At 41.7% G+C, this 24,553-nt stretch overlaps 1 protein-coding gene across 6 annotated transcripts in view; it reads left to right on the top strand.

The window, feature by feature from the left end:
• Window positions 1–24,553, top strand: part of SPAG9 (sperm associated antigen 9) — a 79,108-nt gene that overhangs the window by 44,775 nt on the left and 9,780 nt on the right. For all 6 annotated transcript variants that reach the window (XM_083430002.1, XM_083430004.1, XM_083430003.1 and 3 more), the window contains 18 exons: window positions 2,493–2,550; window positions 4,575–4,727; window positions 4,821–4,872; window positions 5,317–5,447; window positions 7,606–7,662; window positions 9,256–9,429; window positions 11,443–11,572; window positions 13,802–13,897; window positions 14,226–14,393; window positions 15,448–15,619; window positions 16,991–17,218; window positions 18,165–18,360; window positions 18,584–18,706; window positions 20,384–20,464; window positions 21,413–21,480; window positions 22,599–22,747; window positions 23,208–23,379; window positions 24,337–24,450. In XM_083430002.1, the coding sequence (XP_083286128.1) occupies window positions 2,493–2,550; window positions 4,575–4,727; window positions 4,821–4,872; window positions 5,317–5,447; window positions 7,606–7,662; window positions 9,256–9,429; window positions 11,443–11,572; window positions 13,802–13,897; window positions 14,226–14,393; window positions 15,448–15,619; window positions 16,991–17,218; window positions 18,165–18,360; window positions 18,584–18,706; window positions 20,384–20,464; window positions 21,413–21,480; window positions 22,599–22,747; window positions 23,208–23,379; window positions 24,337–24,450 (2,322 nt within the window). The remainder of the gene's footprint in view (window positions 1–2,492; window positions 2,551–4,574; window positions 4,728–4,820; window positions 4,873–5,316; window positions 5,448–7,605; window positions 7,663–9,255; window positions 9,430–11,442; window positions 11,573–13,801; window positions 13,898–14,225; window positions 14,394–15,447; window positions 15,620–16,990; window positions 17,219–18,164; window positions 18,361–18,583; window positions 18,707–20,383; window positions 20,465–21,412; window positions 21,481–22,598; window positions 22,748–23,207; window positions 23,380–24,336; window positions 24,451–24,553) is intronic.

Genomic DNA, 24,553 nt, shown 5'->3' with positions numbered 1-24,553 from the left:
TCTGCCACTGAGCTCCAGCCCCTCTCCAACAGTGAGACTTCTTGCAGGTGGGTTTTGATCTGTGCGTCTGCGTCAGCACTGTGAGAGCGGCCACATGAAAGCGAGATACCTTGTTTCCCTGGCATCAGTCAGCATTCCATGCGTTTTAGAGAATATGATCCTTATTTCTCAAAAGAGTACATTCAGTATGCTTAAGGAATCGAGGAGCAAGATATTGGCCTTGTTCCAGTGACTTCGTACACTCCCCTCCTTGTGCAGGTACCTACCTATTCATTTCAATAGAGTGGGCAGCTTGTGGTGTAAATATATGGACCTGCCCTCCCTGCCTCCCGCCAGGTGAGCAGGGCAGCCCATTTGCAGTGGAGAAGCACTAAATTACTACGTGCTTATTCTGTTTGAGGAGTTGGTCTCATTTGCTCAGTTTTGCAAATACATGTGTAAATAGCAAATACATTCCAACGCTATACACATTTTAGCAGGGTCTTAATTTTCCTAGATTTGCCCAGAAACCTGTAACCTTTTATCGGCCTGTGTTCTAAGATTGATGTAAGAAGGGTTGCCCAGTTTAAACACCCATTTTTTTTTTATGGTGAGCCATCAAGAATGTAGCTATGGCATTGCTGCTTCCCCAAAATATTATTGGAACGTTATAACTTTAGATACCTTTCAGAGGTCTGAAATGTGTAGCTGTTGGTATATTTTAAGTTCTAAAGGTCACCCCCCCAACAGACACTTTAACAAAGTAACAGCTGCCAGTGATTGTAACACCATTTATACCAAGCACCCCCAAACTCGGCCCTCCAGATGTTTTTTTGGGACTACAACTCCCATCATCCCTGACTACTGGTCCTGTTAGCTAGGGATGATGGGAGTTGTAGTCCCCAAACAGCTGGAGGGCCGAGTTTGGGGGTACCTGATTTATACCAACAAACCATGTACGGTCTCCACTGTCCCTTCCCCCAAAAGATACTGCAGTGATGGGAAAAGTGCAGAATAAGGCAACTAATAACATTTTCTGCCTTGTGGAAACCCGTAAGCATTTGGGACTTTAGGAAAAGAAAAAGGGGTGATGTGGGACAGGTAAATTATGTGTGGCTTGGAAAGACTAGATGGGTGGGTGTGTCCTTTTGGCTTTGCCTTGGGGTCATTCAGTAAAATTGGGCACTAGTGTGTGTGTGTGTGTGAGTGTGTGTGTTCTCTTTCTCTCTCTCACACACACACACAGACCCCTTCATCAAAAAGAACCAAGGAAAGTAATTCAAAACGGAAGAAAGAAGTGTGTGGCTGACATGCAACCCATAATTAACTGATTAAATTCCCTATTTTAAAATGTGGCGATGGCCATGGGCAGGTGGCTTCAAGAGGCAGTGGCAGGAGGTGTGGGTTAGTCAGTCTTGAAGGGTGTAGGTCTTTCTACAACCTCCCTGGCTAAATGGAACCCCTATTTTCAGCAGTGTTACCTTTTGGGATTTAGATTCCTGGGGACAAACTGAAGAAGAAAGGCTGTTGCTTTTATAGCCTCTTTATGGGTTTCTTGGAGGTTCCGGATGCCGGGCTAGAGCAATGCTTGGTCCACCGAGGCTTCTCCTAGATCTTGACCATACTTTTTGACACTACTCTCTTTTAACTGTTTTTGTCTTACTATATGAGTCATTTTTAAATCAGAACATAATTTGGCTTCAGCCGTTTACTGCTGGCTTTGCTTTGAAATCACTCATATCTCTAGTATTGTGCTGTACCTCACTCATACTGCTCTCCTTACATAAAATATTTCTTCTTCTTCTTGCTCTTCATGGGATTCATGGGCTTTAAAGACCATAATTTCTTTGGTAAGGTATCATCTCATTTGGGGAACATTTGCAAGGGCGTTGCATTGTCTTTGAGCTTTTTCACGTTCTGCATCTCTTCTCTGTGTTGTGACACAGCTTTCAGCATCAAATATACGTAATTTAAATTTGTAGTGTAAACTTTAATTGATTTTCAACACTTGTTTTAATACAATTTATTTTCTGCAAGAGCAGTTAAACATTGGATTCTTGGACTGAAAATATTTTGCATTGTTCTTCTGGGCTTCAGAGAGCCTACCTGTTGAACACTTTAAAGTCCAGCAGCAAGATTTAGTTTTGAAAACTGTTGTTTTCAGCTATTAAGGAATCAGGTGCTTCGATAAACTCCAAGAACTATCCTACCTGCATAGGTTGTTCTTCCATTTTTATATTTTATTGACTGTTTGACAGGTGGCTTGAGAAGTAGGATGCAACACTATTAAATAAATGATTGAATACATTTCAGTGGAGGAAGCTAATCTATGTGCAAGCAGTGCAGTTCCTTCCATTGAAATGAATGTGGAGTCCCACTTACATAGTAGCCCCACATGAACCTCGGAGCAGCATACACTAAACTCTGTATCAGGGTACATAAGTTTGAGAACTAACACTTGCACTAGTAATTTCAATGTTTTTAAGCTGTTTACTCTGTTCTGTCTTTGAAAGGAATGGGTCGTGAAGTTGAAAACCTTATCTTAGAAAATACACAACTGCTAGAAACCAAGTGAGTAACTTTTTCAGCTGTTGAACATAGAATTGCTTCTGCTAAACTTGTTTTAAAATTGATCATGAGACTGGTTGCTGGTTCATAAAGGATATAATCAGTTATTCCCAAGGCCCTTGTTCCATATATCTAGGTGACAGATGTAGGTTAGTTGATGCTTTAGGTGTTTGCACTATTCTGATCTCTAATGGTTAATATAATTAATATAATAGGCTGTCTAGTCATGCTGGCCACATGACCCAGAAAGCCGTCTGTGGACAATCGCCAGCTTCCTTGGCCTAAAGTGCCGCAGCCCCATAGTCTTCTTTGGCTGGACTTAAGCATCCGGAGGTCCTTTACCTTTTACCTTACATATTCCTTTAGTTCATGAAAGGTACAAAATTACAAAACGCACAGGGAATCTCAGAACACTAGAGCTTGGGTTTCTTAAGTGTAGCTGACCGTCAATAGCTTCAGGACAATCAGAAACAACTCTCCCTCATTCACTAATTTGTTTGTTCCCAAGAGCAGTGCTTTTTTTTCTTTAAAAATGTTTAGGGGTGCTCTCATTTTCCTACTTGAAATACTGCCCCTCAATGAGGCCAAACTTAGATTCACAAAATGTTTATGAGTATGCGTACCCCCCCCCAAAAAAAGCACTGTCCAAGAGGATCTGTTTAGATGTTGCAGAGCTAGACTAGTTTAGGCGGGGCTAACGTTTTTGGGGCACAGGGTTCACCAACCCTCTGGGGCCACACGCAGTTGTGGACATGGCCAAAAGAGGGTGTGGCCACTCAGCACTCTCACATGTGCGCAGACACCCACAGGCATACTGCTCCCCCCCCCCCAGGTGTACAGATCAGATAAGGAGGTGGGTTATTGCCCAGTACTGTGTTCACTCACCGTATTTTTCACTCTATAAGACGCACCAGACCACAAGACGCAACTAGTTTTTGGAGGAGGAAAACAAGAAAAAAAATATTCTGAATCTCAGAAGCCAGAACAACAAGAGCGATCGCTGCGCAGTGAAAGCAGCAATCCCTCTTGCTGTTCTGGCTTCTGTGATAGCTGCGCAGCCTGCATTCGCTCCATAAGACGCACACACATTTCCCCTTACTTTTTAGGAGGGAAAAAGTGAGTCTTATAGAGCAAAAAATACAGTAATCATTTTTGCTGCTGTCAAATTTAGAGGGGTCCTGGGGGGCAATATTAGACACCCCCCACCAAAACTGAGGGTTAGACAACCTTGGGCTAGTGCAATATGGCATATTATAGTATTTGCCAAATAAAAACAAACTATGTTTTGTGCAAGCTGTTGAAGCTGTCGCTGTGAATAGAAACGGAACACAAAATATGAATCTGGGGCAGCCAGTGCCAATGTAGTGCTGCGGCAATTGTTCAATCAGTGCAAACATTTCAGGTTGCCAGATGTGGTGATGCACCCTCCCCATACTGCTCTGGGGATTCTCCTGGTGGAAGGCGTAGTGCAGGCTTCCGCTAGTGGGACTCATTAGTTTCATACTGCCCAAAGCTATTTTTGTAAGTGGGGGGAGGGGTATAACTCTTTGTCGCTTGAATTCCTATGATAGGATTGAAATAACGGTCGTAAAAATAAATAGATCAATTTCTGTGATACTGGTAAAGGTAAAGGAACCTCTGACCATTAGGTCCAATTGTGGCCGACTCTGGGGTTGTGGTGCTCATCTAGCTTTATTGGCCAAGGGAGCTGGCGTACAGCTTCCGGGTCATGTGGCCAGCATGACTAACCCGCTTCTGGCGAACCAGAGCAGCGCACGGAAATGCCGTTTGCCTTCCCGCAGGAGCGGTACTTATTTATCTACTTGCACTTTGACGTGCTTTCAAACTGCTAGGTGGGCAGGAGCAGGGACCGAACAACGGGGGCTCACCCTGTTGCAGGGATTCGAACCGCCGACCTTCTGATCGGCAAGTCCTAGGCTCTGTGGTTTAACCCACAGCGCCACCTGCGCCCCTCAGGTGATACTGGGTAGAAATGACCTAATTACAGCTATCTTTGTTGTCTTCAGAAATGCCTTGAATGTGGTGAAGAATGACTTAATAGCAAAAGTAGATGAGCTCACCTGCGAGAAGGATGTGCTGAAAGGAGAGCTGGAAGCTGTAAAACTGGCCAAGCAAAAGCTTGAAGAGAAGAACAAGGAATTGGAAGAAGAACTTAGAAAGTGAGTGTAATACGCTTGTTTCATGTACAGCAGAGAAGATCTTACCAGGGGTTCTGCAACTAACTTCATTGATAACTCTTGCATCTTGTTTAGAGCCCGCGCGGAAGCAGAAGAAGCGAGGCAAAAGGCAAAGGAAGAGGATGATGTATGTACTTGCATTGGCAGCTTTTTATCTAGTCCTGTTTCTTATTTGTGTAACATTGCTCTTAAAATACCCTGACCTTTTGAAAGAGTTTTTGAGAAGAAGTGTGCACTTGTCCTTTCTTTATCTGCTGCAACTCCTCTTGCAGTTGTAGAGTGGATTATGGCATCTGGGGGATGCTGAATTAGTCTGCTTCCTCCACCCCACCTTTCCTTTGGACACCAAGGGGCTGGGAGGGGCTGCTTCCATTGTTGGCACTGTTTCTTCCCGCCCATTACTGCACTTTATATATAGCCATAAACACCTGTAAAGTATTTCGAAACGACTGTCTTAGGCCCTTAGTGCAGTTCATTGGTGATGGAAGAGAAAGTAACTCCTCCTTAAACTGTACATAATTTGCTGCGTTAAGCATTCTTGGTTCTCTTTTTCCCCCACCCCCATGCGCAGAGTGACATTCCTACTGCTCAGAGAAAGCGATTCACTCGGGTTGAAATGGCCCGTGTCCTCATGGAAAGAAATCAGTATAAAGAGCGGCTAATGGAGCTCCAAGAAGCAGTGCGATGGACTGAGATGATACGGCAAGTGCAGTTTTCTTATGCTGGTTCACAGTATTTTATGGTTATGGTTGCAATGCTGGATAGCTCTCTCTCTCTCTCTCTCTTTCTCTTCTCTCTCTCTCTCTCTCTCTCTCTCTCATATAATTGCAGTGGGTTGGACTAAATAATCCTTTGGTCCCTTCCAACTCTACCAATCTGAATCTGTGAAACTGCTATTATTGTACAGTGGTACCTCGGGTTAAGAACTTAATTAGTTCTGGAGGTCTGTTCTTAACCTGAAACTGTTCTTAACCTGAAGCACCACTTTAGCTAATGGGGCCTCCCGCTGCCGCTGCACCGCCAGAGCACAATTTCTCTTCTTATCCTGAAGCAAATTTCTGGGTTAGCGGGGTCTGTAACCTGAAGCGTATGTAACCTGAAACATATGTAACCCGAAGGACTACTGTATTGCGTTGTGGAGAGTAGATTATTTTTAACAGTAAAGGGGGCCGGACCATCAAAGAGGAAGGGCTGTAGCCCTTCTACATACTTTGCATGTAGAGCATCCCAGGTTAACTTCCCAAGTAGGGCTGAGAGAGAGTCCTGCCTGAAAGCCTAGAGCAGCGGTTCTCTTCTTCTTCTTTTTTATAATAATTTTTATTGAATGATTTTATGTTACAAAAAACAATACAACCATACTACCACTAAATATAATTAAGAAATAAAAATTACATACATCAATATTTAGTTTATTTGTTATTTACCGTCTTATTTCCTCCCAAACATTCCATACGAAAACACACATATGTGCAGAGACCCACACACCCACACACAAAATGATGATAATGAAAGTAAATATTTTCCCCCTTTTATCTTCCAAAATATTTTATTCAACTTTGACTTCCTGTGGTTCTCAACCTGTGTGTCCCCAGATGATGTTGGACTACAACTCCCATCATCCCTGAGCTCTGGCCTTGCTAGCTAGGGGTGATGGGAGTTGTAGTTCAACAACATCTGGGGACCCACAGGTTGAGAAAGGCTGCCCCAGAGAGTTGCTGCCTGTCAGGGCAGAAAATAAGGAGCCAGTGTTTCTCAAGCTTGTGTTTCCAGCTGTTGTTGCACTACAACTTGTATCATCCCAGACTTCTGGTCCTGCTAGCTAGAGATGATGGCAGTTGTAGTCTGGCAACAGCCGGGGACCCAGGTTTGAGAAACACTGAGCTGGATGGACCAGGCAGCTTCCTACCCTCCCCACCCATTGCTTAGCTCTTGGCATTTCCCCCCCACCCACCCAAACGCTGGGCACACATTTAGTATCATATCTCTGAATGAAGAGATGGTGCTTGGCAGACAGACTCCAAGGAGATGATCTGCAGCAGTAGGAGGGGCATGTTGCACCTCTCACTTTGAACTTCTTCCCTAGGCACTCCTGTACTTTTAACATCTCATTTGACTGCCACCTAATGGTTGGATGTGATTGCTACAGTTTAGTTTTACTACGGAAAGATATTTAGACCTCTTTGTGACTAAGTGGACTTGTTTTGCATGAGCCACATTCTACCATGGAGCAGTCCCCGTATTCCTTGCACATGCAGTTTTTGCAGACATAGTGCTTGGTACTTCCTCTTCTGAAATTATTTTGTACACTTGACTGTTTGGAACTGCTTTCCTAATGCGTGCATGAGGTGGACAAAACCGTCATCAAGCGGTGGATGATCTGATCAGGAACTTAACCTTCTGTGAACAAAAATGCGCATGATGCCCTTACACTATTTCCCCTTCACCAGATATACTAATAAGTGTGTGTGTTTTTAGGGGATTTAGGGGATTTTAGGGGATAGCTGTCAAAATAGTAACCTGAATTTTTAGACTAACCAGATACTAATTTCGTTGAACAGTAATCTAACTAAACCCAGAACAAGTTTAGAGGGCATGTGGCAGATGCACAGGGGGAAGTGAACAATGGAAATGTCTTGCTGCTCATTGTTCAGAACAGGCCTTGTTCTGCACACACATGCCCCACTTAGCACTATGCTAAATTGCACCCTGTTTATTCAGCAATCCTTCCTCACCCACCTCATCAATTTAATAGTATTGTATCTTGTAATCAGACATGAGCCATTCGCTACTTTGATGTGTCGTGCAGAGCATTCTAGGTCATCCTATTGCTCAGCTAATTAGTTTTGATTTTTTTCTTTAGGGCATCACGAGAAAATCCAGCCATGCAAGAGAAGAAGAGATCAAGCCTTTGGCAGTTGTAAGTACTGAAACGCAATCAGATGCTGGTATTATGCACAAAAGCCTTTTTTGTTTCTTTACTGTACAAGGAACCAATAACAACAAACCTATTTTCTCTTTGCCATCTAGAATGCCAACTGGGTAAGACTGACCTTAAAGACAGATTGTAAGATGCATCTTGCAATGTTGGTTATGCACTTGGCCGAGAAACATAATTGCCTTAATCTAATTGTGGCATTAAAAAAAAGGAACCAGAATTCTGACACAAGAGTGCAGAGTTTTGTTAGCAGCTGTTCTATGAATATGAAAGTACACTGAAGCTTTTGTAGCTTTTGGTGTGGTTTGCATATAATTTCAAGTACCCCAGAACTTGGTGTGAGAATTTGTGAAGTGCTAATTTATGTTCCTTGTTCTAAACGTAATTACTGAAGCCAAATGTGAGAGAGTACTAAAATTGTGAGAGATTAATTATTGTGTGATTAAATATTAAAATCTTGTGTATCCCAGAAGTTATTTTATTTAATACTTTTTTGCGGTTTGAGATTTAATAGAAATCTTTGGGCTCATGTCTAAATAGTAGTGAATCTACAGGACTTGGCTGTGAAGGTGCTGGATTCTTGTGGAATTGTGTTTCTTTTAACTTTATTGTAGTTCATATTCTGAACTGAAACCAATCTTGTCCATCCCTGCCTTTTGCTGTGGGGAAACAGAATTCATTGAACTTACGGATCCTCTATATCTGGACTCATAGTCTGGTAGTCTAGTAAGCTTGTACTCTGTGGCATACATGATGATATACACAATGATATTTAGGTTATATGAAATGCTTTGGGCAAATCATCTGCAATCCTTACAACAATCTTGTAGGATATGCCATATTTATCTCCCTGTTATAAATAATGGTGAGATGGCGGCAGCATCCTGCCTAAGGAACATTTACCAAGCTCCGCGATGAGTTGTGTGACTTACAGAGCAAAGCTCATGCTTTTAATCACTATGGCACATCAACTGAGATAATGATCAAACTGCTTGTGTGCCTATAAGTTTTGGGGAAACTATACTGTTCATCAATGCTTCAGAGCCTGAATTACTGAGTGGTTTTGCCTATGGTGGCCTTAACTATCTCGGGTCTAGAAATTTGCTATACAGATAGAGAAGCATCTCAAATTTTCAGGTGCCAGGAGTCCAACCCACCCTGGGACCTCAGGATGAAGGGCAGGCAATAAAAAGATGGAAATAAAAGTAAATACATGAAAATAAAAATAGAAGCCAGCATCACATTTTTTTTTTTACCAGCCCTGTATGTATATAGAAAGCTGTTTTTAACACCACATTTTCAGACACCAGAGCATTCTCTAGCCCCTGCGTAAATGCCAAGTCTTTATCTTCATTCTTGGCTTGGATGTGCATGGAATAGTTATTATGAGTGTTGCAAGTGTAATGCTGCTGTTCTGATGGTGTGAGCTGTGTGGGACAGTTATTGGCTACTGTGTTTGGGCCCATTCTTTTCTTACTACGTTTCCTTACTCATTGCTGTACATTTGAAGCCAGTTTGGCTTTTGGGTGTGTCTGTGTACTCACATGCCTCTACTTTTTTTTTTGTGGTCTCCAGTTTTAGCAGACTATTCAGCTCATCAGGCAATACTGCTAAGAAACCAGAACCACCAGTTAATGTTAAGTACAATGCTCCAACCTCCCACATTACTCCATCAGTCAAGAAAAGAAGCAGCACTTTATCCCAGTTACCCAGTGACAAATCAAAAGCCTTCGATTTCCTCAGCGAAGAGTAAGACTTGCTTTGCTTATGCAAACTAAAAGTATGCCAGCAATATAGAATTATTGGAATATATCAGCAATGCCAGCATGTATTGTAGTAGAAATATCAAAACCAGGGTTCAGGTTGATCAAACCTTGAAATATTGGAATAACAGATAGTAGCTGTTGGATTTTTATGGACAAAAAGAAGACTATGTGCATAAATGTGGTAGCCTCTGTTGCATAACAATTGCAACAATTTATTCAACTTATTATATTATTATGCTTGGGGGCTGCATAACTAGTTAGTCTGCCATGCCAGAATCTTGCTTGTTCTCAGAAATAACCTCGCCCATATTTATCTAGTTATCTGGACCAAACATGGAATTAAGCCGTACCCTTTTCCCTTTATGATACTTCTGTGTAATATAACCCATGATATCCATACAGCACACACTAATGTGGCATCTTGCCTTTGGGGAGGGGTATACCTTAAGTGGGAACGCGGGTGGCGCTGTGGGTAAATCCTCAGCGCCTAGGGCTTGCCGATCGCATGGTCGGCGGTTCGAATCCCCGCGGTGGCGTGAGCTCCTGTCTACGGTCCCAGCTCCTGCCCACCTAGCAGTTCGAAAGCACCCCTAAAGTGCAAATAGATAAATAGGTACCGCTTTCTAGCGGGAAGGTAAACGGCGTTTCCGTGTGCTGCGCTGGTGCAGGCTCGCCAGAGCAGCTTCGTCACGCTGGCCACGTGACCCGGAAGTGTCTCCGGACAGCGCTGGCCCCCGGCCTCTAGAGTGAGATGGGCACACAACCCTGGAGTCTGTCAAGACTGGCCCGTACGGGCAGGGGTACCTTTACCTTTACCTTTTTATACCTTAAGTATAATACCCTTTACTGCCTTACTTGAACTAATGTAACTTGTGCTTAAAATCCCTCAGTGCCTTTCAGCACCGACTTTCATTTCCTCAACAGTGTTTCCATTCACAGTGCTCAGTTTGTAAGTTTTGCCCAGGTAGAGCTTTTGTCAACTGTCTTTGCAAAGTTAGCATGAATCAGAGGACGTACGCCCAGAAACGCATGTCACCGGTGCTCTGATGTATCTGTGGCTGGCTCCTCCAGGCACAGTGAAAGGTGCTATAATCTATGCAGCTCTAAATGGTTTAGGACCAGAGTAGTTCAGGGACAGTCTCCTCCCATGGTGCCCCATTAGGAACCCTATGATCTTATTAGACCAAATGAGCCAAGAGAGAACTGAACTGGGACCTTTGAAAAGTTTGCCAGGATATGCACAACCTCCTAACAACTTTTGAAACTGCAAAAAAGTAGCCCAGCTTGACAAATACCAGCCAGTTCTATGCTAACTGAAGCCTCCATACAGTTTTGGGAGGCACCTTCATGTAGAGAACATTATAGTAGTCTATCCTTTAGATAACAGATGTCTGAATCAACATTGCCAGGTCCTCATCAAATAAAAGTGTTGCTGTCCTCTCTTCAGAGGTTGGTAGAAGGCATCCTGGGTTTCCAGAAGGTATAACCAGAAGCCTCTTAAGGCTGTTAGTGTGAGAGATGAAGGGGTGGAATGGAAAATCCTCTCCATGATTAGAATTCCCAAATCCTCAGGTCATATGGCCTGATTGTTACATTAGAGAACCCCCTTTGGGTAGAATACAGAATATGGGTAATTTAAAAAGACCTTCAAATGAAAGCTTTCCACGATACCAGTTTGGTCACAGCGTCAGACGTTGCTTCCCCCTCTTCATCCAAATATGTTACCAGATGCAGACTTCAGCAGCAGGTCATGGCCAGAGATCCTTACTGCCCTAGAAGCATTGTGCTGACAGTTTCTCACTGAGAGAAAAAAACAAGTACCTTGAAGGAAGTATAGTGCCTGGGGAGTAATACAGATTTCACTTGCGTATTAACTTTTGAAGAACCTCTTCTGCCACCCCCTACATAACTTTGAAAAGTTTTATTTGGGCTAATGGGGATTGGAAGGTATAGAGGAACTTGGAATAATAAAAAAGTGTCCCTCCCTTTTGCCAAGGTCTGAGGCCAGTCTTGCCTCACGTAGAGAGCAGAAGAGAGAACAGTACCGCCAAGTGAAAGCCCATGTTCAGAAGGAAGATGGTAGAGTGCAAGCTTTTGGTTGGAGCCTTCCTCAGAAATATAAACAGGTATTGTGTTATCAACTGTTCATCCCTGTTCATGTGTTTTAGTTTGGGGATATTGTGGTGGCAGGTCACTGAAGGCAATTTCATTTTCAGCAAGGTGGGAAACCTGTAACCCTCCAAATTCCATCAACCTCAGCCAAAACATGGAGCTATTTAAATACCTGTGCAGAGATTATCATGCCTACAAATGCCATATAGAATTATTATTATTATTATTAATTAAATTTCTGTACCACACCTCATCTGAGGATCACAGGACAGTTTACAGTATAAAAACGCAAAAATGCATACTACAGTGATACCTCTAGATACGAACGGGATCCGTTCCGGAGCCCCGTTCGCATCTAGAAGTAAACGTAAGTAGCGACGGCACATCTGCACATGCGCGCGTCACTTTTAGCTGCTTCTGCGCATGACATCATTTTGAGCATCTGCACATGCGCAAGTGGCGAAACCCGGAAGTAACGAGCTCTGTTACTTCCGGGTTGCCGAGGAGCGCAACTCAAACACACTCAACTCGAAGCGAATTCAACCCAAGGTATGACTGTATAGAAAGAAAGAAAAACAACACACACCAGTTTTAAAGGCCATAGATTGTTTAATTAGCCAAAGGACTGGGAGAAGAGGAATGTTTTTGCCTAATGCCTAAATACATGTAATGAAGGCACCACACAAGAATAATACCCTGACAAAGCTAAAGCAAAATTGACAATTAAAAACAGCAAGCTTGGGGCACTTTAAAGACTAGCAACTTTATTGTGGCACAAGCTTTTGTGGGTGGCAATAATGTTACGAGTGGCCATTCATAAAAATAAAAAAGATGTTAAAAACACAGGCATCCTGGTATTGGTAAGCCAAGTAACGAATGTAGAGTGATAAAAATCATTTATCTCCACAAGTTGATAGTGTTGAACCCCTCATCAATTTCACATTGCAGGCTTTCTTTAAAACCAAGTATTACATAAAGCCACCTTACAGCTTCACAGAAAACTAAAGCATCCTTGAAAGGGCTAGAAAGGATTTTAAAAGCCTAGCAAAATGAAGGCAGGATTAACATAGTGCAGGTATGGGACTGAGCAAAGCAGTTTAGCTCTGCATTTTGAAATTCCAGGGCTGCTGTTGAAAGGAGACCTAAAACAAGGGACCCCTAAGCAGGGTCCCATCTGAACCCAGGGACCTGCATGTTGCACGAAGGATTTCTGGATAATAGCTGAAGGCGATTCCTTTGCGGTGATCACAAAGCGTTGGTGATCTGTGGAGCTATCGTGTTTACTTGTAAAAATGAAATCTGGAACTAGTTTAAACCGGGAAGTTGGGCTTTCTTCATTCTTCTTATTAAAAGGCAGAATTTTCCCATTTAAACACAAATGCTGCTGTTCAGAAAGAACAACAACTAGCAATAAAAGGTCACTGAGCTGTGGGAAGAGTGGGGTGGCTTTGTGTTCAAACCTCTTTGTAATGGAATGTTGTTACTGCACATTTTTCTGAAGTTTGAGAACATGTGTGCTACCTTGCATATTTTTATGGAAAATGTTTCAAGGTCTTAAACCATGGGTAGGCAAACTAAGGCCTGGGGGCAGCATCCAGCCCAATCACCTTCTAAATCCGGCCTCCGGATGGTCCAGGAATCAGCATGTTTTTATATGAGTAGAATGTGCCCTTTTATTTAAAATGCATCTCTGGGTTATTTGTGGGGCCTGCCTGGTGTTTTTACATGAGTAGAATGTGTGCTTTATTTAAAATGCATCTCTGGGTTATTTGTGGGGAATAGGAAGTAGTTCATTCTGCCCCCCCCCCCCATATAGTCCGCCCCACAAGGTCTGAGGGGCAGTGGACTGGCCCCCTGCTGAAAAAGTTTGCTGACCCCTGTCTTAAACTATGATCTGCATAGATAACTATAGCTTTAACCCCATCCCAGTCTTTGTGCATAAGGCTTTGTTTATTTTACATTCCTCCCCCCCCCCACTCTTTTTCTATTAGCTGCTGAGAAGGTCCTCTTAGCTAATCTGGCAAGACAGACTTTTAAAATTACAATACTGCCCCCCTCTGGCTTTGATCTCACTAGTGTATGACTTTAAAATGAGTGGATCTATGATTGTACTTCCCAGACAGTCTAATATTCTGGTCATCTTGGCAAACCTATCAAATTCTGATATGGGCTTCTGACAAACTGGTCTGTAAGATGCCAGAAACGTTTTGAAGCAAAGTAAATATTTCTTTCTCACTTTTTAGGTTGTAAATGGTGGTGGCCAGGGTGATAACAAAATGAAGAACTTACCTGTGCCTGTTTACCTAAGGCCACTCGATGAAAAGGATACATCCATGAAGGTACACCTGTCTTCCTTTTTCTCCAGTTCCCTCTTTTCAAATAAAGAATGCCCCAGTAGTGATTTTTAGATGAGGCCTAATTCTGCACGAGCAAGTTATATCCTTGTTAGGTTCTCTGAGCAACGCCTAGTTTAATTTAAATTGTAGGTGCGTAATAAATACTTTTGAGAAACTCTGGTTTTTAAATATTGTCATATTGTTATTTCCCTAAAAGCATAATGTATGATAGGGTGCAACAAATGTTTGCTGTCTTTTTACGTCTTATAAAAAGAAATGATAACCAGGTTTTCCCAGTGGGTTTTTATAAAGTTCACTTGTTGTTTTGTAGCTTTGGTGTGCTGTAGGAGTTAATTTATCGGGAGGGAAGACAAGAGATGGCGGTTCAGTGGTTGGTGCCAGTGTGTTCTACAATGATGTGACGACTCTAGATGCAGAGAGCAACAAACAGAGGAGCGCATCACAGAGTAGCTTGGATAGATTAGATCAAGAACTCAAGGTAAGGTCAGAGGTATAATCAAAATGTGAAACTGTTTGCAAATCTATTAACACTTCAAGAAAATAGAAATCTTCAATATTGTGTTCATAATTCAATGATTATGGCATGATTGGTTCAAAAACATTTTGGTGCCTGCTCAGGAACAAGAACCAGTGTTTGCTTGCTAGTTCACTAGTCTTCATTAGACCCCAGATTTCCATGGAAAATCATTCATTTGCTTTTACAACGTGTTTTGTATTGTATCCGTCCATCTAGGTCTAGGTTCCATTAGATGCTTCTTGGTTCCAAAGTTTTTATAGTGGCCAGGTGGAGCATTTGGAGAAGACAAAAAAAATCTAGTTCCACAAGACCAACATGTTTATGGCGTGACAGAAAACTTGCCTGTTCGGTTTAGTTCATGAAAGCTATGAAAATAATGTGGGGGAGTTTGTGTGTAAAACTACCTTCAACACTCCTGGTATTTAGTAATTCTGGTTGCTTATTCGTCTGCATTTGTAGAAAATGCACCTAGCAATTCACAATGTGATTCTCTCCCCCCCCCCCCCCTCACCAAATAAAAATGAGGTTGAACTAGTAAACTCTAAAATGACACTGTGACCCAGTTTGCTAAGCCCAGTGATGGCTTCAGATGATCAGGCAAACATGAGGGTTTCCTAGCAGAGAATATTGTGGCTGTAGTGCTCCTCCCGCCATCCTGCTGGTGCCTTGCTTCCCAGAGCTAAACCAGAGATTGTTTTGATCATTGCAAGGCTAGTTGTCTCACTTCAGACAAACTACAAACTGTAACCGAGGCTTGTTCTTGGTTGTGGGCAGTTTGTTTGATGGAAAGCAGTTGTCAGCCTGGGTTTGGACATAACCTTGGCAGGATCATGGCATAGCTCTGGGTAGCACAGTACAACCAGGGGAAGAGTTCAGTAGTCTTAATCTTCTTTCTGGGAAACCCACACCTTTGTTCATTCACACTAATACATGGTTTCGGTTAGTGTTATATGCAAACTAGGCCTGCATATTGTGTAATGTTTACATTGGTTGGTCTTGGTTTCCGCCTACACAGGAACAGCAGAAAGAGCTGAGAAACCAGGAAGAATTGTCAAGCCTTGTGTGGATCTGTACTAGCACCCACTCTGCTACAAAAGTCATCATTGTAGATGCCAACCAGCCAGGAAACATCCTCGACAGTTTCATTGTTTGTAATTCTCATGTGCTTTGTATAGCTAGTGTACCAGGTAAGAGACTCAGGTGAGGGGAGCAATTACTTGAGTTAAAATGGGTTTGCTTCTGCCTGTTTTGGAGCTGCTGTTAAAATTCAGCTGGGCCGTAAGCCTTTTTCAGGTAGTCATAATGTGTGTAAATTGGCCAGTAATCTCCAAGTCAATTCAGCTTTTGCTATGGATTGTTAACAATCCTAAGACACATTTTAACTTCCAACTTTTTAAGTTTAACTTCCAACTTTTTTTGTGCACCCATACCCACTTTTTTTGTACATCAGACAAAACAAGCTGCAACGACTTCACCATAATCTGTAAGGTTTAGCCTGGTTTCTTTAACCAACTATGGTTAAATCAAACAAATGTGCATTACCTGCAAGCACAACCAAGGAGTAACTTGCTATGTAAAGTGTGAAAACCGTCCATTTAATGTCTGAGGGTAGAATATAACATAGTGCTAAGTCCTGTGTTCTGTCAGCACAGGAGTTTCTGCTTGTGCAATGGAGCATTCTCCCCTATCCCCCTAAACCAGTTTTAGGCTTCACCCAACCCTCAGGAGCAGATTTGGGGAGGGTGTGAGGGGGGAGGGGGGACATCTGGTTGCGTAAGTGGAAATCCTTATAGCATAGCATAATAATAATAATAATAATAATAATAATAATTTTATTTGTACCCCACCCTCCCCAGCCAGAGCTGGGCTCCGAGCAGCTAACATCATATAAATAATACAATATGCATTAAAATAGGCAATCAATCCTGCCCTGTATTTTTAAAAGAAGCTAATAATTGCTTCTGTAGGATAGACAAATATATACTTCATTTACATTATTTATTTTGGAGTGTTTGGTGGTGCTGTTACATTGTGTTCTATACAGAGTCTTTTATCTCTACCTGTGTTTGAAGCCCTAACTCCATTAAAGCAGTGCTGTAAATTCTTCCTAAGAAGCTAGTATGAAAAGTTAAGCTTATATGTCATCGCTGCACCAACAATTAAAACCTTTGCTGTCAGAAATGCTACTTTGTTTTGGCTGTTTAAAACAAGTAGAATCCTAGTAACTAGACAAGTTCAACAAGTATGTTTTAGGAACTCTCCCTTTTATTTCTGAACACTAAGAATTATTTGCTTTGTTTGTACCTTTTACATCATAGCAACCATACACATAACAATTCCCTCTTCTTAATGCCTGTTTTCAAATCTACTTCTGACTTGTTCTTAAATTTCACTGAAATCTGGTGGGTAGGCTATGTGAAGGCACGCATTAGCTTCGCTAGATTTTGTGTTATGATAACAGCAAATTGCAAGTATTTTATGAAGATCACCAACCCGCAAAGGGCACTGAAAAGTTAACTATCCAAGGTACTGAATGAAACCTTACATTTTTGTTTCAGGAGCCCGCGAAACTGACTATCCTACAGGAGAAGAAGGGTCACAAGAACTGGACTCTGGTCTGGTGGACAAATCATCCTTGTCTGGCAGTATGAATAGCAACAGCTCAGCAGAAGCAGACAGTCTTTTAGGAGGAATCACAGTAGTTGGTTGTACGGCAGAGGGTATTACAGGGCCTTCTGCTGCCCACAGTGCCAATGGTGCCTCCCCCGAGACAAATAAACAGCCAGGTATGAAAACATTCACAAGTTTTATTCAAAATGTAGTTTGTTGCAGCATGGAAAATTGTTGAGTTATCGCATTTTAAAATGGGAGCAAAAACTTTCAGATCTCCTTGCAGGGAGGAAAGATGGTTTACCGGAGGGAGAGTGACCAAGTGTGAAGCCCTTTCACATAATGCTTTTATCGTATAGTTTAGTGTTGCATCCAAACACAGTCTGAAGGAGAAGCCTTGCACTTCTCCTAAGTGATAATCACAGGGTTAATTTTTTCTCTCTCCGAATATCCTTTATTAGGCATAGCAAACCACACATTGTCAAACAGACACCATATTCAAATTGCGCAAAATACGAGCTCAGCATAACAAGGTTTGTCCCAGTCAGATCTTTAATTCCAGAGAAAATCAATTTGCTTAAATAATACAGCATAACACTACCACATCACCGATCAATTAAGAACTACTAAATCTCTTTATAATGACCCAGTCTTTCTACATGGACAGCACTCAAGAATTCAGCCACTATTAAAGTAATTTGATCATTCCTGTCCGAGAGCAGGTCCACAGGGTTAATTATAATTGAGCCTCTTCACACCTCCATCCATCCAGGGGATGTAAAAGTATATCTTTAGGAGCAGACAACATGCTTGTAGTCCATTTGAGCTTATTAATTCAACATGCTGATTTGTTACAGAAGAAGTGTGTTCTTTGTAGCAGGGATGGAGCATACATAATACAATGATGCTGCTTAGCAGACAGACTTGACACAGACTAATTCAGCCACTTGGCCATTCTACATACATCACCTTATCTTCTCAGTTTAGATATGTCTCTTCTGTATAAAAAACAAAAAGGAACATAGAAAGAACCAAAGGAGTGGCTCATTAGGGCACACATTTTCATGCATGCTTTCTTGTAGTAAGGAACTGAGTGACCTATAACTGAAAAATGTACCTTAGACGTTTCAGCTGAGAATGATGCAGTGGACGAGAACATTCAGACGGCAGAGGAAGCAACCGAGGCGACAGAAGTCAATGCTGGCTCAGGAGAAGAAGCTGCGGATATTGCACAAACTGGAGTCTACACAGAACATGTCTTCACAGATCCTTTGGGAGTTCAGGATACCGTAGAGGGTTCTCCAGCATTTCAGCCTAGGTATGCCCCCCTTTGCATGAACAGAAAAGGAGTAGTAAAGGCAGAAAGAGATTATATTGCATTTCTAATGACAAATGTATTAACATATTTTGGTACTGAGCTCCTAAATTTCAGTTGGAATTGCTAGAATGTGCAGACTAAGTAAAAGAGTATTGAAACAAGCCTAGTGTACTTTGAACAACCTTTTCATATTTTAACCATTTGACTTTCCCCTTCCTCTCAGCAACGAGTCAGATTTGTATAAGGATGTTGCTGTATTGCCAAATGAGCAGGATCTCGTAAGAGAAGAAGCACAGAAAATGAGCAGCCTTTTGCCAACAATGTGGCTTGGAGCCCAGAATGGATGGTAAACCAGGAACCTTAATTCCAAACTATTTCACTAATAGAAATGTGTCTAGTGATCAGTTCAGTTTTTTCCTTTTCTGAGGCTGGTAAATAATCTCTCTTTTTTTTTAAAAAAAAAAATGAAACCTCAACCTTGAAATTTGCTCTGAATTACAGATTCAGGTGATATTTTTAAACAATTAACACCGATGATTGACTAAGCCCCAATTAATCTTGTCACCCAGTCATCTGCATATTCAGTCAGTGGTGTGAGACCCAGCCAAGTAACTTAAAGCTGGCACTTGAAAGTGGGAGGTTAGATAAGAGGTTCTGCTGTTACAGTATTGCACCTTTGTTTTAATAAGTTTTATAGCATGCCCTTAAGCAAGAGTACTGTTGGGTCAGCTAACAATAATAAGAATAAAAATAAAAAACAATACAGTCACACCTCATGTTACATTTGCTTCAAGCTGAACGTTTTCAGGTTGCATCCCGCGGCAACCCGGAAGTACCGGAAAGGGTTACTACCGGGTTTCGCTGCTCACGCATGCGCAAAGCGCAAAATGATGTCATGCGCAGAAGCACCGAATCGCAACCTGCGCAGACGCGAGTTGCATTCTGCTCATGTTGAGAACAGGCCTCTGGAATGGATCCCGTTCGCAACCAGAGGTGCCACTGTAGTTATACAGAGGATTTAAAAGCAGAGCAGCAGCTAAAACCAATTTCTGGTAAAAGAAGGCAGGGGGAGCTTAAAAAACAGTCCTCCACTCTTATTATTTACATTGCTGTCCCACCGTTCCCCTCAAAGGAGTCCAGTGAACCTGCCTGAGGAGAGCATTCAGTAAATTAGAGCACCACTGTCAAAAAGGCGATTTTCTTGGGTTGCCACCTGCATAACTTTTGACAGGAAGCACTCGGAGAAGGGCTTCCGAAAACAGTCTTAAAGCATGGTGGATATTTATTGTTGCCTGTCATATCCCTGCCTCCCTCCAAAAGCCCAGGATAGAAGGCTTTGCCGCAAACCTAATTGCAACAGGGATAGGGTGGTTTTGGAGGTTAGCTCTCCCCAGCTGTGATACACACCCCTACCGCCACCCCCTGTTGAAAATGTCCCTGCCACAAGTAGACTTGAAATGAACCTCCTTCTTCGCACTTTGTCCCATTCCCTGCTGCAGTTAGACTCGGAAATTGATTCCAATTAAAGGCTTTGTTCAAGTCTAATTGTAGTGTGAGAAGGAGGGAGGGAGAGAGAGATCTTTCAGGAAGATCGAACCACTTCCATCCTGTTAGGCATGAAAAAAGCTAAAGCATTTTTGTCCAGCCCTAATTGCTGATGGCAGGGGCTAAGGCGCATGAGGTGCCCACAACAATTTATCAAGTTCCCAAATGTGCCCGCTATGTCAAAAGGGTTTGTGGCTTCAGTAAAGGTCTTTAAAGGTAAGCACTAGCATTTTGAATTAAATGATCCATTAGCTACTGACAGCAAGTTTAGTTTCCTGAAAAGGGCATCAGCAAAGCTGAACAGAATTAAGGTATAACTGAAATAACCCAATTCAGACTGGGCAAAGCAATATTGTTTAAGCCAACTTGTGATTTATTTATTTTTAAGCTAACAGCTATAAACAATACTGCCATTTTTAAATGCTAACATGGATTTTGGAATATTGGATTTTTAATTAATCTGACTTTATCGTTGCAGCTTATATGTTCATTCTTCAGTGGCTCAGTGGAGAAAATGTGTTCATGCAATTAAACTTAAAGATTCTATACTCAGTATAGTGTAAGTTGCTATAAAATTAATTTTTTCCCCATAATGACATTCACATTTCTGTAGTTTAAAATGGAGTTAGCCGAGCAGAAAATAATTACACTAAAAATAGCTTCTGTGAAATGCTGGTTCAGAAAAGTTTTGGGTTTTTTTGGAGGGGGGTTTGAAGAAGAGAATGGCACGTTGGAATTGTCAGCAAGAAAACAGAAACTGATGTATTTGTTGGCAATCCTAAAGCTGTCACTGAGGCTCCTTCTAGGAATGTTTGTAGCTGGGATGTCACACCTACTGAAAGCTAGGAGGGGAAAGTATGCAAGCAGTCTTTAAGTAATATCGCTGGTTTAGCAGGACAGTCTGTGAGCAGAGAAAGATTCACAAAAATCTATCTTCCCACATCACAAGCACAAAATGTTGCTGTGAGAGTCCCCTCCCCCCCAAAAAAATACTGGTACCTGTTCCAGGGTATGTCCTGTGTGATGCTACATTGCATGAGCATGTGGTTTGGTTTTTGTTTGTTTGTTGATCTCCTTCAGTGGTTTGTACCATAGTGTAAGCTTGGGGAGGAAGGTGCTTTTTGTAGTGGCCAAGCATCTTGTCTTACAAAATAGGAAACTCAATAAATCTTCTCCTGCTCTGAAATAGTTGACTGAGGTTCTTTGGGGCTTGGTTAAGAGATAAAGCAATTGCGTAAAAGACCATGAATAAATTTGATACAGTATTATGACCATTTCTTTGTATGCTAATTAACATAACAATTTCAGTTGAGTCTCATTTATATGTGAAGTTTAGACAGGTGGCATGCACTGGTCGCCTGTTAGGGGTGGGAGAGGGTGCCAACATAGGATATGTTTGTTTTTGTGTTTTTGTGTGTAGTGTTGACAGGGCTTAATGAGCACAACAATCTACTGCTATGGTCAGAGTTTCCTCATAACATACATTTTGCCTTTCTTTCTTTTCTAGACACGTAAAAGGAATAGTATTAGTTGCACTAGCAGATGGAACTTTAGCAATATTTCACAGAGGAGTAGGTAAGCCTTCTATTTATACACCCTAGAACTGTCACATATTTATATGTCTGGTCTACTCCTAGAATGTGGACACATTGCAGACCTTTAGAGATCATCTACTCAGTGGGAAATCTTGTAATTCTTGGGATAATATTGACCAAAAAATGAAGTCCTCCATTATTATTACTATTATTATTATTATTATTATTATTACTACTACTACTGCTACTGTTACTATTACCATCATCATCACCACCACCACCATCAATTTATTTATTTATACCCCACCCTTTTCTCTGATGGGACTCAATGTAGCTTTATTCCATCTCCAAGTAGTATAAAGAGTCATCACGAATGTTGACTTCCCTCTCTTCCCATTCGTCTCTGTTCCCCTTAAAATATGCGGCTTCATTGCGGGCTTCATACTTGCAGTCCTTTGGATAGCCTGGTGCTGTTTTCGTTGCTGTCCTGTGCATGAGCAATGGATGGGTAGAGGCTCATTTGCCTGTGTGTAGCATCCTTTTAGGAACTGATGCGCCATAGAGCACCTTGAGGATACCTAAATGTGAAGGTATCTCTATTGCTTGTTTGTGTTCAGATATATCTGAACTATTGCCTTACGTACAAGACAGTGTGTCATGGTTTCTAAACATTCACTGTTCTGTGGGTGGTATTGCTGTTTTGGGTTTATTTTGCCTATCCGAGCACTCGAATGCCTATAAAGAATATGCCAAAAAACTTAAATGAGTATTCCTTGAATGTAAGGCATGTGTGTCTGGGCATTTATTCTAAGTCACCCTTCCTGCGTTTGGTGCTACCCAAATGTTTTTGCACTACAACTTCTATCTGCCACAGCCAGCATGGCCAGCAGTCAGAATTGATGGAAGTTATGACCTGAAACATCTTAAGGGCAGGTTGACAGAGGCTTCTTTATGCCATTATGGATTTATCTGTTCCCTATAAAGTTATGGATTTGAATAATGGAAAATAAGTGAATAGAAATGTAGTAGTATACATATTTTAGTCATGTACACAAATTAACATTTGCAGACAAGGTTTGTTCATCCCCTTAATAATTTCTTCTTCTTCTTCTTCTTCTTCTTCTTCTTCTTCTTCTTCTTCTTCTTCTTCTTCTTCAGATGGGCAATGGGACTTGACAAACTATCACCTTCTAGATTTGGGCCGACCTCACCATTCAATCCGGTGTATGACTGTGGTACACGATAAAGTCTGGTGTGGCTACAGAAACAAAATATATGTGGTTCAGCCGAAAGCCATGAAAATAGAGGCAAGTTAAAGCAACCATTTAAAATCGGTGAATAATCAGGGAGAACTCATTTAGAAGAAAGGAGGTTAAGTAGGAAATGAGATTATATGGCATAAAGAGAACATCTATGAAGGCCAAGCAAGCAGAATCATAAGTTATACATGACCATGAATATGTGAAAAATCACTGTCAGAAGGTAGCCATTAGTAAATCTTGCTAATTCAGTAGATTTACCTTTGACCCATTGAAGGACGGCTGGAGGAGATCACAGGGGGCTCACAGGGTCAATTTTTTTTAAAAAAGCAAATTTTAGAGCACTGATGCATACTAAACAAAAGAGCCATTGCTGATCCTCTCTTAACAGTGTTACTGAGAGAGGGGGGAAAGATGAGATCTTATTTTATCTTAGTAATGTGTAAACTGGAGGCATTAGAGAAGTATTTTATTATGCGTTCCTTAATTAAAGTGTAATTCATTTCAGAAATCGTTTGATGCACACCCGAGGAAGGAGAGCCAAGTGAGACAGCTGGCCTGGGTGGGAGATGGAGTGTGGGTATCAATCCGTTTAGATTCCACACTCCGCCTTTATCATGCTCACACTTACCAGCATCTACAAGATGTCGACATCGAACCCTATGTAAGCAAAATGCTAGGTAAGTCATTGGCCTGAATCGGACAAGTCACCTCCTTGTACAAATGAAAAGACATGGATGACTTATGTTGCTGGCTGAACACCCTACAAATTACTGCATAGTGATAGCATGTAGTTCTGTTTGCACTACAAATAGTAGTAAGCTTTTGTGTGTAATTTCCTCTAAGGAAAACGTGAGATGTGAGGCCTTCAAGGGCATAACGGGGAGACACTAAGAAGACCACTGACTACAGTGTCAACAGAGTTTAAGGTCCTTTATTTTGTCCTTCGAAATGAGAAAACAGTCTCCTTGGGAAAAGAGAAGAATAGGAAATGTTAGGCGCAATTTTTCATGGGGCAAAATAAGTTGAACTTTACTATGCAGTGGTACCTCGGGTTAAGTATTTAATTTGTTCCGGAGGTCTGTTCTTAACCTGAAACTGTGCTTAACCTGAAGCACCACTTTAGCTAATGGGGCCTCCCGCTGCCGCCACGCCACCGCAGCACAATTTCTGTTCTCAACCTGAAGCAAAGTTCTTAACCCGAGGTAATATTTCTGGGTTAGCGGAGTCCGTAACCTGAAGCGTATGTAACCAGAGGTACCACTGTACTTTCAACTTTGGGAGTTTCCTCTTCATATCTTTATTTCAATCTAGCCCAGTATTGTTGACACTGGCTGCGACTCTCCAGTTTTTCAGTGAAGTTCTTTTCCCATCACCATTTGAAGATTTGGGGATTGAACCTGAGATATTTTGCATGCAGAGCATTGTATCTCCCATCAAACTACATGGGGACGGCCATGGAGCTAAGGAACTGTTTGGAGATTTAAAGAACCCCAGTCATTCAAAGAACAAAGAGTTTCCAGAACTTCTCTTTTTGTTTGTTTATAAAACATGGAGTAAAGTTAGGTTTAAAATGGGACATTTCCTGCAGATATGTATCTTTTGGTTTCTAATGAGTGCTGCTGTGTTTGTTTCAGGTACTGGAAAACTGGGATTTTCATTTGTGAGAATCACAGCTCTCATGGTGTCCTGCAATCGGTTGTGGGTTGGGACAGGCAACGGCGTCATTATCTCCATTCCATTAACAGAAAGTAAGTGCAATAAGAAAAGTAGATTGAACAAGAGTGCCACTATTTCAGACCAGATAAACTCTTGTTCTGGCCCGTGTTTGGTGTTCTCCAGCAACTCTGCTAA

The sequence above is a fragment of the Podarcis tiliguerta genome (assembly GCF_965153285.1).
Source record: "Podarcis tiliguerta genome assembly, chromosome: 2".
Classification (NCBI taxonomy): Eukaryota; Metazoa; Chordata; class Lepidosauria; order Squamata; family Lacertidae; genus Podarcis; species Podarcis tiliguerta.
This window is presented reverse-complemented; position numbering and strand designations above follow the sequence as displayed.